The sequence below is a fragment of the Ictidomys tridecemlineatus genome, chromosome 2, assembly GCF_052094955.1.
Source record: "Ictidomys tridecemlineatus isolate mIctTri1 chromosome 2, mIctTri1.hap1, whole genome shotgun sequence".
Taxonomy (NCBI): domain Eukaryota; kingdom Metazoa; phylum Chordata; class Mammalia; order Rodentia; family Sciuridae; genus Ictidomys; species Ictidomys tridecemlineatus.
The window spans coordinates 144,918,697-144,932,298 of NC_135478.1; the positions used below are offsets into that span (position 1 = coordinate 144,918,697).

General features: G+C 39.0%; 1 protein-coding gene across 2 annotated transcripts in view; it reads right to left on the reverse strand.

The window, feature by feature from the left end:
- Positions 1-2,488: 2,488 nt before the first annotated feature.
- Positions 2,489-13,602, reverse strand: part of Gars1 (glycyl-tRNA synthetase 1) — a 40,647-nt gene continuing 29,533 nt past the window's right edge. The window contains exons 12-17 of one of the 2 annotated variants that reach the window (XM_078039902.1): positions 13,084-13,224; positions 10,113-10,198; positions 8,058-8,167; positions 5,312-5,405; positions 4,461-4,651; positions 2,489-2,792 (exon numbers count right to left, since the gene is read on the reverse strand). In XM_078039902.1, the coding sequence (XP_077896028.1) occupies positions 2,667-2,792; positions 4,461-4,651; positions 5,312-5,405; positions 8,058-8,167; positions 10,113-10,198; positions 13,084-13,224 (748 nt within the window). In that variant the 3' untranslated portion in view covers positions 2,489-2,666. Of the gene's footprint in view, positions 2,793-4,460; positions 4,652-5,311; positions 5,406-8,057; positions 8,168-10,112; positions 10,199-13,083; positions 13,229-13,602 lie in introns of both variants that reach the window. The other variant, XM_078039901.1, reaches the window with a different exon arrangement.

The following is a 13,602-nucleotide window of genomic DNA, read 5'->3' on the forward strand; positions in this document are numbered from 1 at the left end:
CCTGCCTCACACATACACTATCAGCAACAATGCTGATGCCAGGCTGTGCAGCATGACTAGGCTCTCCAAGCTTCCTGTCCTTGCCCAGGCAGTCACAGGTGGTCTTCTCTTGGCTCACTTCAGTGCAGCCATATTTAAACCTAATTCAGATTTATCATCTGGTCCTTTTAGATTCCACAAGACCACTATTACCCTGACCTCAAGGTTATCCTGGCAAGAAGATAGTAAATGAGGGTCTAGAATGAACTGACTTCTTAAATAACTTGGCAAGTTCTTATCACAAAGTACTTGGGACACTTGATATCTGTAGTAGCGTCTCATGAAACGAGTAAGATCATTTCTATATGATTTGGTGATGGGTTCCTTTTGTGGAATATCCATCTATATTTGCTGTTTGAGCTGTTAAACAATATTAAAGTGCTGGATTCCTGCAAGAGCCAGGCACATGCACTCCTCTCTAGACATAATTGCACATGAAATTTGAACATCTTCAAGTCCAATTAAGTCTTAAAAAAACTTCCATACATTCCACAGAAACTAATTAGGATCTGAGTCTTCCCCATCATTGTTTTTGTGGTTTTTTTTTTTTTTTGGGGGGGGGAGCAGGGAGTGAGAAGTAAGAGTAGCTTTTGAGGTATACTACTTACCTAGCTGTGTTCAACCAGCCCAGTTTGACACAAAACAAAAATAGTTTTGAAAGACCTCAGGGGATCAAACCTGTGCTTGGTGAAAATCTTAGGCTTGGGCATAAGTATGCAAGTGTGTGTGTGTTCATTCTTGTGTATAAACAGCTTCTTCATCTAGAATGTAAGAACACAGCTCTTCACTCATCTATGCTTGAAATCAGGCACACAGGAACAGTACAGACAGAACCAGGAAGCTCCACTATCAGCCCATGGTCCTCATTGGTGATAGATATCTCCTTGGAGACTTGTTCTCCTGGGAGGAATCAAGCACTGTCCCCTAGAGGAGGAAGAGAGTGTGGTGGGCCTGCAGATCTAACACCCAGCGTCTACCCCCTGACAAATGTGTTTGCCAATGAGAAGTGAAGAGAGCTTCGGTTCCAATCCCTTTAGGAACCAAGGTAGGCAATTCCACTATTTAATATATCTTCTCCATTAATGAGCTCTTAACAATCTGTGGTGATTGTTTCATTATGGAGGCACTTACTGTAAAAGGAAGAAAATAAATGGGAGAACCAAAGAACCCCACTGCCACACGAGAACACAGGGTTCTGTGCCCCATTATGAGCTTGATGACAGGAAATGTGAGGTGAGAGGTAATCCTGGAAAATGAAAACTCAGTTTACTTAAAATCTCATTTCCTTCTAATTTAATGATGAATGTTTATAAAAGCACCAGATAGACGAAGAGTAAGTTTTCTTCCTACAGAGTTTTGTTCAAGACTCTGGGAACTGGGGTGTAGCTCAGTGATGGAGCATTTGCCTAGCTAAGGCTTGAGTTAGATCAAAAAGTTATTGCTGCAAAAGTAAAAAGACTCATCCATGGACTATTTACTAAAAACCTACTATGTGCAGCACTGTGATAGGTATCACCAGAGATGAGATGCAAGAAAGAATCCTGTTCTTACTTTGCATCTAAGAAATCACAGCTTTGATTAGTCTTTATACCCAAAACAAAGCAAAGCTTTCTGGAGGCCACCACTCCCCTCCCAGCACCTGTGGCAGGAAGTTAGGATACTAGTTACTAGACAAGGTTCAAACTCTGCAAATACAGAGCTGCTCAAATTTGCAACCTCTTTACTTTTTTCCTTAAAAATAAACATACCTTCTGAATGTTCTGTACAAAAATACAATAATAATAAAATGCCTTAAAGACTAAGTAAAAAACTTCCAGAATCAAGATGCAATGATGGTTGAGAAATGCTAAGTTGGACAAGACAAATGGTGCTTCTCTAGCATCAGGAGCCCAACGGTTCCCAGGACTACAGTGAAGCCAAAAATGAAGCACACCTCAAAATAGGGGGTGTTTCTGTCAACTCACCACTTCTCATGACCCACACATAGGGCTCCAACACCAACACTGGCACACTGCGGCCTCCCACCCACAACTCCTGCTGTCTAACCCCACTTCAGCCTTTTCCAGAAGACACTCTTGTCTCTGGCACCATGTCACTTTCTCGGAAAAAGAAAAAAACAGAAAAGGCCAATCTATAAACACACAAAGTAGATTAGTGGTTCCTCAGAGCTGCGGCTAGAATGGGAAATGATAGCAAATGGGCATGTGAGTTTTTGGAGTGGTGGCAATGTTCTAAAATTGGATTGAGGTGGCAGTTGCACAGCTCTGTAAATCTATTAAACAGCAGTGAATTACACTTAGTACAGGCTAAATCTATGGTATGTAAATTATATCCCAATAAATTATGCTGTTGATTTTTAAAACAAATTAATCATGTCTAACATTAAGCCATAAGCATATCTGGTGAGAGAAGTAGCTTTGCTGAAAAAGTGGAAACACAGACCAATGAATTATAAACTGTTCAGAATTCCTTCAACTTTAATTGTGGGGGTAAAATCAGGCAATCACTAGGATACAATACAGTTCCTGGGAGTAATAACAATGCTGCTGTTTTGGTAAAGTGGACATGATAAGAGTTATTTTATTTTTTTATTTAGAGCAAGCTGTCAAAAGTTGCCAAAGTTTTTCTCATTCCTCCATTGTTTCTTTTTTGCCAGTTTCTTGCCCTTCAAAAAGAGGATACCTGGCCTCCACATCAACCCACGTGATGCTGCCATTGGCCAGATCGCGGACAACACTGGGCAGTTCAGAGACCTGGGGGACAAGGAAAAAGAAGTCCAAGTAGCAACCAACTTATTTAGATTTTCAAAAGGAGGGTCCATCCTGAAATCAGGAGGTAGTGCACACTATGGAGCTGAAACAACATGGATATAATGACAAGGTCCTTTTATAAGCTGGGCCTTCATGATGTTTCCTGTCATCTCCCTGAGTCCTTTACTTAATCACACTCACTCTTCTTCCAGGTCTAGATTCATGCTCTTCCTCGGGCTCACAAAGCCCAGGAACTCCCCTAGATAACTCGATCCTGCTACAAGGCTTTCCTCGATATTCTAAATCTCCACATTCAATTGAAATGACTTCACGTGCATGTCTGAGGCTGTGTGTTCAGTCCCCAACACCACAAAAAAAAAAAAAAAAGAAAAGAAAAGAAAAAAATATTTTATGTGTGTTAAATTTAATTCTAAGAACAGGAGCTCTTAACATCTGACCTCATAATTAAGAAGAGTCAACCAAGTACCCTGTTTGAAGGGAATTAGGCGAGCCTGCTGTTCCTCAGGCGTAAGTGAACACTGGCTGCCACACAGCAGTGGTCCTCAAGCTTGAGTGCCATCAGAATCACATACAGGACTTGTTAACACCTCCCCTGCCTTCTCTCCCTCTCCAACTTCCTGTTTCTGATTTAATAGGTTGGGGGTAGAGATTCTGCTGATCTACTGCATTCCCAGGTCATACTGATGTTTCTGGTCCAGGGACCACTCTCTGAGAACCACAGCCAGATGGGAATACAGGTGCTAAGTAGCCAAATCTGGTTGTTTGCAAAAAGACAAGCTAGAAATCCATGACATGTGAAGTAGATCATAAACTCCTTTGGAAAAAAAGCAGTCTTGTATTTTCCTCATTACTCTCTATCAAGCTGAGTACATAAATAAAAACCTGTTATAAGCCAGGCAGTTGTCCATTAAAGTGGCCACTTTGTCCTTTCCCCTTTTTTTTTGCAGGAAGTGAGGGTGTGGAGGGATGGTAACCGGGATTGAACTCAGGGGAACTCGACCACTAAGCCACATCCCCAGCCCTATTTTGTTATTTTTTTTTTTATTTAGAGACAGAGTTTCACTTTTGCTGAAGTTGGCTTTGAACTCCTCTGCCAACTCCTCTGGTCCTCCTGCCTCTGCCTCCTGAGCCGCTGGTATTATAGGCGTGGGCCTGATTGTCCTTTTCCTTACCATGCTCGTTCCCCTTCTGTGCTTGTCCCAGTCCATGGTTCCCTTCTATTAACTAAAATTCTGAAACATTACTCTCTGTTTCGGATGGACTAACATAGAAAAGCTTATACAGACACATGTACAGAAATATAAAGATAAAAATGTCTAAGCCCCCAGAAGCCTGCCAATAAAACTATGGCAACAGCTTCTGGGGATCACACTTCTCTCACCTAGTAAACAAACAACTATAAAAGCAAATCGTTGGAGAATGAGCCCAGAGCAATCTAAATGGCTATAAAATATTACAGAGGTACTAATGGATACTTTCATAATTAAGCCAAAAAGATTTGGGGATCTGGGCATTGTCTGATACAAGTCTATCAGTAAAATTAGAAGAAAAAAAAAGAAAAGGGAGCATAAATACATTGAAATCCAACTCACACCAGTAGGAAGTAGTGTTCATTCCTAAGACTAAACTGCCAGAAAGAAGACCAATTACCTCTGCTCTTATCTGCCGCATGGAGTCTCGGTCCCTCAGCGTTGCAGTGTGAGGCGTCTTATTCACTGTATCGAAGTCAATGGTGATGCCAAAAGCCACCCCAATCTCATCAGTCCTGGCATAGCGCCTCCCAATTGACCCAGAGGAATCATCGACTTTATGAGACACACCATTCCTGGTCAAGGCTTCCGCTGTCCAAAATAAATAAAATAAATTATAAAAAAATGAGGGAGTAAGTTCTGACACATCTAATGCTTTTTACAAGCTCAGGAAACTTGTAAAAAGAATCAAGACAAGAGAGAAACAAATTCAACTTATGAAGGAAAGAAAAATCCAAGATGAATAAACCCCTTGCTAGAGTCCAAGTGTTTCCTCCCATCTACGTCTGATACAGCTGTGTGGTATGGGCTGATCAAGGCACTAGGCCAGAAGGCAGGTCCTGACTCCACTACCTTCATATGCATGGCCCTGAGGAGTTCAAGGGAATCTTCTGCCTCCCTACTCTGAAATACGTGGGCAGCATCAGATGACACCTGGGTCCAGTTCAGTGCCATGGACTCAGTGGCTGCAGATACACTACAGCTGCTACTCTTCACTCAGGCTGCCTGATGAAGAGAGCAGAAGGGCTTCATGAGAAGCCACTAAATCTGACTCTTGAGTCCTACCGTGACTCACTTAATGCTGGAATAAAACATCTTGAAAAGCATTCTCTTAGAAATAGGAGCAGAAGCTAAATCGCTTAGATTTATGCTTATTCAATCTATACTTTTATTGAAATAAATGATACATTTCCCAAAATCTAGTCTACTTGATGGTGTTCCCATGGAGATTACCCAATTGGATTTGCTTACATAATTCCTTGACAAATGGCATGAACTCCTGGTTTTGGCTCAGTGGAAGGACGGAACATTTGAATGGAGCAACCACAGCGGGGAAACTGAAGAACTGGAAGGTTTAAAAAGAAATAAATCCAAACATATTAGTTTATAAATATCTAAATGTCAATGTCCCAAACCATAAGATGTTACACACAGTGGGTGTCCAAGCATAATTTCACTATCAAAATGCCAGAAAACACGGCATGAAAAACAGTGTTATAAAGAGAAACGAGAACCAGAATCAAAAAAGTTCACTGGTAGCTTTGAATTTAGGTCATCTTGGTAAATTCTCTCTGAACCTTAGTTTCTCCACCGTAAAGCCAATCTCTACCATTTTCTCTAATTCACAAGACCATTGCACTGACTGCTTCTGGAGCAGTGGCACACAGCTGTAATCTCAGCAATTCAGGAAGCTAAGGTAGGAGGATCACCAAGTTCAAGCCCAGTCAAGGCAAATAAGCAAGACTCTGTCTCAAAAAATTTAAAAAGTCTAGGGATGCAGGTCAGTGCTGGAGTACCCCTGGGTGCAGTCCTCAGTAGAGCAAAAAGAGAATGACACAGATTCCTATCTGGCGCCCCTTTGGCATTAAAGCTTAACTAAACTTTAATGCCAAGCGATGACCAATATTCCACTGTAAGTGAACTTTGTGCTCCAGTAACAAGGCTGCCCACATCACAGAATGCTAGAATTCTCTCTCCTCCTCCATCCTGTGATAATTCTATTTAATTTGAGAGAAAAGGACTGCTTTTATAGGAAATAATTTCTTGAACTTCACTAGCAATGTTTCAATACCAAATTTATAGGCAAATGGATCATGAGACTAGGTGCTAATAATTTAGAAACATTTTTGGCTTCCCATAGCCTAATCAAATTTCTCTTCATGAGAATATGGGACTCTATGCAATTCATAAAACACTGCAACTAATTTATGCCTATTTAGCTTTTATGAAATGTCTTTTAAAGCTCCAGTTATATAAATATTGTTAGATTCAAAGGAACAGCTAAAAGATATTTTAAAACCCTTTTTATTAGAAAAATAATCAGGAAAAGCATGAAGCAAACTTGACATCTAAAAAGAATACCTCAGTTACACATGTCATCATTCCTCAAAAAGGACCAAGGCTTACACTTGTATGGCTGCTGCCTGGCCCAGGTTCTTAGTATCTGCCCAATGAATGAGAACTATTCCTTCATGTCAGGAAATGAAGATGCAACTTTAGGGCAGAGATTAAAAGAGCAACTTTATTAGCTACATATTACAATAGTGTGCCAGACCTTTTTAAAACACTGGCACCTACAGCTCACCAGTTCATTCCTCAAGGTTAAATGCCCTGGAAGGAACCAGAGTTAAGGTTCAACATTACATACGTGCTCAGCTTTACAACGGTCAAGCAAATGACACTATTTCTTTCAGTTTACTTAATATATACACTCTCTCCTTTTAAGCCACTTCTGAGTCATTTGCCTAAAACTCTCCCCCTAGAAATTAAAGGAATATAATTTCTGCAAGCAGAGCAGAGGTGAGAAAGAAGAGGTAAGGCAGAATGAGAAGATAAAAGTGAAAGGCATGGAGCCATGACTCAAAAGCATCAGAGCCAAAACTAAACTTGCGGGAGCTGATTAGACTTCTCATAAACATCTATCTCCACTCTGAACACCAGGAAAGCTATCTCCCAGATATTGCCTGATTTATGGCCTGTCAGACCCACACATTGGAATTGTACGTGATTCTTATTTAATAACACAAAACCCCACAGATCCCTGGGTCTCAGGCCTAAAAAAATTGAAATCAATGGAATAGAACCTAGGAATTTACATATTTAATTCAAAAGTATGCCAGACAATTTGATGCAGTTTGAAAGTGAGGGAAATACAGAAGGACTCAGGCAGTCAGGGCAAGATGGTGAGTGAGGAGGTCAGGGGCAGGGGCAGAACAGAGAGGGTGTTCTGATGAGGTCAACTTCCTGCTCATGGACACAAACAGGGGACCCAGTCAGACAGACACTTCCACACGAGTATTCCTAAGCATAGGATCCAATAGTAAAACAAAAACAGATGCATGGAAAAGGAGGCACCAATCAATAGTAGTGGAGAGTATGTGGACAAGGGAGGAGATAAGGAAAGAAAGAAATTCCAGAAACCATTAAAAAAACAGGCCCAAATTTCCCCCACAGGATTCCCAGCTCTGGGGCTCCTTCTCTTGGGAGAAGTTTATCTCTGTATCTGTCGCTTTTGCAACAAATCTACTTCTTGCTTGCTATCTCCGTGTCCTGTTCTTCAATTCTTTGCTGAATAGAGACAATGAAGCCAGCACCCCTAGACAGTAACAAAAGGTCCCCTTGAATGCTTTACAAGTATATAGACACAGTTTGGTGGTTTTATCCAATTCTATGAGATTTCTCATCATTCCCAATTTCCTGAAAATGAGTATATCCAGAAAATACCATTCCCTCCACCAATGCAATACAGTTACCCATATTTGTTCTTAGAATTAGGAGCACCAGGCAACTACAACAATGGCTTCCAGAATAACCACATGCTAAAACTCAGAATGAAAATACTTTGTTTTGTAAATAGTTAAGCAAAGATGAGAGCACACATCACTAGCATATGACAGTAAATAATAACTAATGGATCATTCCTGTCTTATTGATGTATTTCAATAAGTTTTATTTTCTGACACTCCAAGGGAAGAGCACACCATACAGGACAGCTTACCGTTCTCTGCTCATCTCCCTCTCGTACATGGAAGGTATGTTCTAATACAGTATACATGATCCTGCCCAGGCCAAAGGAGGGTTCGATTACACTTGGAACAACTTCTTCCACTGTACAAGAAAAATTCAATAACATTCTCTCAAATACCAAATAATGCATTTTGGATCCTCTCTAAACAATTTTTAGCACTACATATATCTCTACTCTTGATGGATTTTGATCTCTCTACATCATGGCAAAAAGCAGAACATTCATAAAAGCCATTTCACAACAGGCAGATTGGCATACACCTATAATCCCAACTACTCAGGAGGCTAAGGCAAGAGGATCACAAGCTTGAGGCCAGCTTTGGCAACAGATAAAGACCCTGTCTCAAAAAAATAAAAAGGGCTGGGGATATAATACAGAGGTAGAGTGCCCTTGGGTTCAATCCTTAGTACCATCAAAAAAAAAAAAAAAAAAAAAAAAAAAAGCTATTTCCTGGTAGGAATATTGTCACCTTGGGGGAAAAAGTTGAAGTAACAGAAATTTGCACAAAATTTAATTCTTTGTTCATATAGCATTAAAAAGGAAACTTGACAGGAGCATTCCTTCCCCAATTAATAAGCTATAAATGAAAGCAAGTACCATCTGACTCTATTGTCTGCCTTGCCTCTACAGAAAGCATCAAAAATATAGAGTTTTCATTAAGACTTTGACACAATTAAAAACCCATCACCATCACTGACAAAATTAATAAAAACAATTATTACATGTAACCAGTATAACAGGGCCTATCTTTGACTTTTTAAGCTTGTAATCTTAGTGAGAACTCATTCAGAGCCAAATTACTGGCATTATATCTCCAAGTTCTCCCCCAGGAGGCCCTGAAAGGAAGAGAGCCTGCCCAGGGAGAAGCATCCCATGGAAAGAACACATTCTATGGGGCCCCGAGGCACTTCCCACAGATCAGACAAACCTGTGGTAAACCCAAGAGATGAATTAATAATTACTACTATTTGAAAAGAAAGCACCAAGTACCATTAAGGTTTAAAGTTAACCTGACTATGACAATGGAGAGTTTATGTTTTAGACATAATAAGTAGGACAAAAAGCTTATGGGTTCTAAAGAGGATTTTCTTTCTCTCTCTCTCTCTCTTTTTTATTTTCTTTTGGCGTGGGGTGAGGGGTGGGGGGATGCAGGTTTACAGGGGATTGAACACAGGGGCACTTGACCACTAAGCCTCACAGTCCTCCTGCCTCAGCCTCCTGAGGCGCTGAGATTACAGGCATGGGCCACTGTGCCCCACTAGGATATTCTTTGGTCTGTGATAAAGACTGAGAATATATTTTGGAAATATAATTATAATTATAGTATTCTTCTGCCCACTCTTCCATGGTAGCCTAATAAGGAACCACAGCTCTGAAACAACTGCCAGGATGATGGCTAAAGCACCAAGGCACGAGGAGCCCTGCTTCTTCCTGCTTGCTCAGGCCTGGCAAGAAGGCAAGCATGAACACATGAAAAGAGAGGCCTGCTCTTTCCAGAGTAGCAGTTTTTCAAACACTCAAAAAACCACCATCATCATTCATGTGAATTCCAAAATACTCACTGCCCAATTCATGGAATTTATTCTTTAAAAAAGAAACACACAAATAAAATCTTCTTAGCTTTTAAAAAAGCATGAGAGATCACTGGCCTCAACAACCTTTTAAAAAGTTGTTTTGCCAAAGATGACCCAGGGTGACAGATGTGCGTTCCCTCTTTTACTTAAAAAACAAGAGAAACTCTCCTTAAAGTAAGTCCCCAACCCCACCACTCCCACAAAAGAAACTTAATCAAAAATATTCTTCAAATGAACCCCAAGCCATTGGAAGTATAAAGGCAGTATTATACATTATTTTTAAATGGGAGTACAATTATGTTAAAAAAAAAATGTCTTAAAGTCACAAAATTTATGGCTGTGGCTAATGCCACAATTTTTCTCTTCAAAATTTCTATAAAATTATGTCATATAACATTTTTTTAAAAATTCAGGAGCAATATTTGTCTCTTTACTACTTTCATAAATTTACCATGTAGTGTTTTCTGGAATCTCTTCACACTGACCATGTCTTTTGTTAAATGAAATGTTTTCCCTTCCGTTTCAATAGTGAATTCCCTGCAAAAAACAAAACCACTTTATATATTAATTAAAATATACAACCTCGTGCCTCAATTTAAAGTTTTTCAGACTGCTAAACTGTTCTCATTTTAAGTATGATAGAACCTGGTCAATTCTCCAGAAATCCATATTATTTCATAAGGAATACCTAATTATTATCTCAACAATAACATCAAACTGGATTCTGAGGAAATGCTCACAAATTGGACTAGCTTTAAAAATTCCACAAGTGACTTAATGACAAATTCCTCTGGTTTTGAGATCAAGGCTAAATAACAGCTTTTTAAAAAAATCATTTTAAAAATAAGAGATATGTCAAAAATGTGCCTGCCTGCTAGTAAATGACCACTGTTCTCATTACTGTTGTCAACAAATGTTAAAAATGAACCAGTTTGTCATCTTGCAGAAATGGACCAGCTTGTCGTCTTGCAGAAATAGTCTTAAAACTGCCACACCATTTCCAAAATAGACTGACACTTAATGAAGATCTGCTTAGAAAAAGTTTAACAATTGTTTCACATGTCAATATAAAGTATTATTCCCCCCCCCCCAAATCACTGGCTGCCATGTGTTCATGTCCTGAGATATGCCCACTCAGTTTCAGGGTATAAGAATTCATCTTTATAAAGCACCTCAAGCAATACCTGTATTTCAGCTTATAAGGTATTTCTCACTCATCTAAGATCAATTTGGATTTCTCTGGCCTTCCAGCAGCTCAGTGCTGAGAAAGAGCGCCCTCATGCGGTTACCTTGAAGCTATGTAGTTAGTGCACACAAATGCTTTTATTTTTTTGGTTCAACTGCATTTTGCTAATTTCTACCAATGATTATCTCGTGTTTATCTGCTTGAGTTTCAGGGATTTCTTGTGGTTTTAGTATTCTGTCTAAAGTTTGTGAATGCATGCACTAAAGGCTCCACTGCAGACACTGTTACAAGTATTCTGTCTGTACAGTGTACGTGTAGATAACAGCTATCTACACAGCTAACAGCTATCTAAACAGCTAACAGCTATCTAAAAGGGCAAGATTTGCAAGGAGATGGTCATTATTGAGAATCAATAAAAGCAAACTGTCTTGTTGTGGATGATATCTAAGTAGTGTTATATCTATAGGTTTGATGATTATGGAGCATAAACAGATGTTAATTCTAGAAGAACAAAAATGCTTAAATATCTTGCTACTAAAATGTATAATTTTATCTTCAACTTGCAAATCTCATCTTCCACCAAGACCCCAAAGGTTCCCTTGCGTTTCTCTCCCATCTGTCCTCCCAACTTCCCACCAACCACTCACTTTTCTGCATTCCATCATTCTAAGCTGGATTTGTCTTTCCTAGAGCTTCACATACCATCTTTTGTGTAAGGATTCTTTCACTTAGTGTCTTTCCTAGAGTTTCACATACCATCTTTTGTGTAAGGATTCTTTCACTTAGCCTAAATGAGAAGGGTGCACAAATTGTGTGTGTTTTCTAATTTTAGGGGGTTTTGATCTGATCTGATTTGGTTTTGGTATTTTTTGTTTTGTTTTTAAAGAAAACCCTTTGAAAATGCAAAAACCATTCTTAGCTGGAGGGCTATACAAAAAACAATACAGGGCTGGGGATGTGGCTCAAGCGGTAGCGCGCTCGCCTGGCATGCGTGCGGCCCAGGTTCGATCCTCAGCACCACATACAAACAAAGATGTTGTGTCCGCCAAAAACTAAAAAATAAATATTAAAAAATTCTCTCTCTTCTTAAAAAAAAAAAAACAATACAATGATGTTCAAAGTTACTCTGAAAAATGTGCATTTATGAGAGACTACAAATGTTTCTGCTACCATATCATCTATTTTTTTTAAGGTACTGGAGATTGAACCCAGGGGTGCTTAACTAGTGCACCACATCCCCAGCCCTTTTAATTTTTGAGACAGGGTCTTGTTAAGTTGCTAAAGTTGGCCTCAAATTTGTGATCCTCCTTCCTCAGCCTCCCCAGTTGCTGAGATTACAGACAAGCACTGCCATGTCTGGCTTCATCTGATATTTTTTCTACATACTCCATCTCTCTGTGACTCTCAATTGCATATATTAACTGCCTAACACTGTCTCACAGGATGTTTTTTCAGTCTCTTATTTTCTACACTTTATTCTGAATAGCTTCTGTTGCTATGCCTTTAAGTTCAATGATCTTTCTTCTTGATGTTTAATCTACTGTTAATTCTGTCCAGCACAATTTTCATTTGAGATATTACCTGTTGGTGTTCCATTTGGTTCTTTTTAACATATATTTTCATTTCTCATTTACCACATTCATGTTTCCCTTTATGTCCTTTATATCATGAAATGTACTTACAATAACTATTTTTAAATCCTTATATATTTATCATAGCATGTGTGTTATTTCTGCATGTTTTAACTGACTTTTCCTCCTCATTGAGAAATATTTTCCTGCTTTCTTGGGTGTATAACTTTATTACTTGCCAGACACTGGAAATTTTACATTGTTTAGTGTTGGATTTTACTGTATTCCTTTAGACTCTTCACTACTGTTTTTATTTTATTTTTATGCCTAAAACAATTCACAGAAAGAACTCCAGCTCTCCAAAAACAGAACAGTTACTTTTGAGACAGGAGCTATTAACTTCTACCCTTCCTTAGAAACTACTTTGGACAAGTCTCCTTCTCTAAGAAAATCTTTAGAAAAGAAAAAGATCTTTACCATCTATTTCAAATCATTACTAGGCCATAATGCCAAAATCCTAGCAAAGGTAGTTCTTTAAATGTAGCCACAAGCAGCACTTACCTGCAAAACATTTCTTGTGAAACTAACATCACCCTAATTTTCAGAACCAGGCAGAGAGGACATATGACTGGAGTCCAGTGAAAAGCGAACATCTTAAACCTTACCCTTTCTCATTCAGTAGTGTCTCCATTTCTGTAATGTAACATTCATCACAGATGGCAAGGTACTCCATCACCAGCTTTGCATCTTTTTTGTACGCTTTACCAACTGCTCCCTTATTGGGTTCAAACTGAACAACATTAACTGTTTTGTATGGAGTAGTCAAGGATCACAAAAAACACTGCCTCAGTACTATGGAAAATGATCTTGAAGTCAGTCATTAACTTAAAACATCACCAGTTCTCTAGTATAGATCCTATGTAGGCTGATTTTAAGTGCAAAATGAAACAATTATCCCCAAAATCACTTCAAGAAACTTTACTTAAAAATAAGTAAACACCACCAATAGAGAATTTTTCAATTATACTGAGATAAAAGGAATATTATACCTAATTGGCAATATAATTAATCCATAACACAAAAACTTTGGGTAACAATTAATTCATTTCTAAAATGCCAAATACAACAAGGTCTATTTCCCATCACCTACCCTAAGAAACCAGTTCACAGATCACATCCTCAGC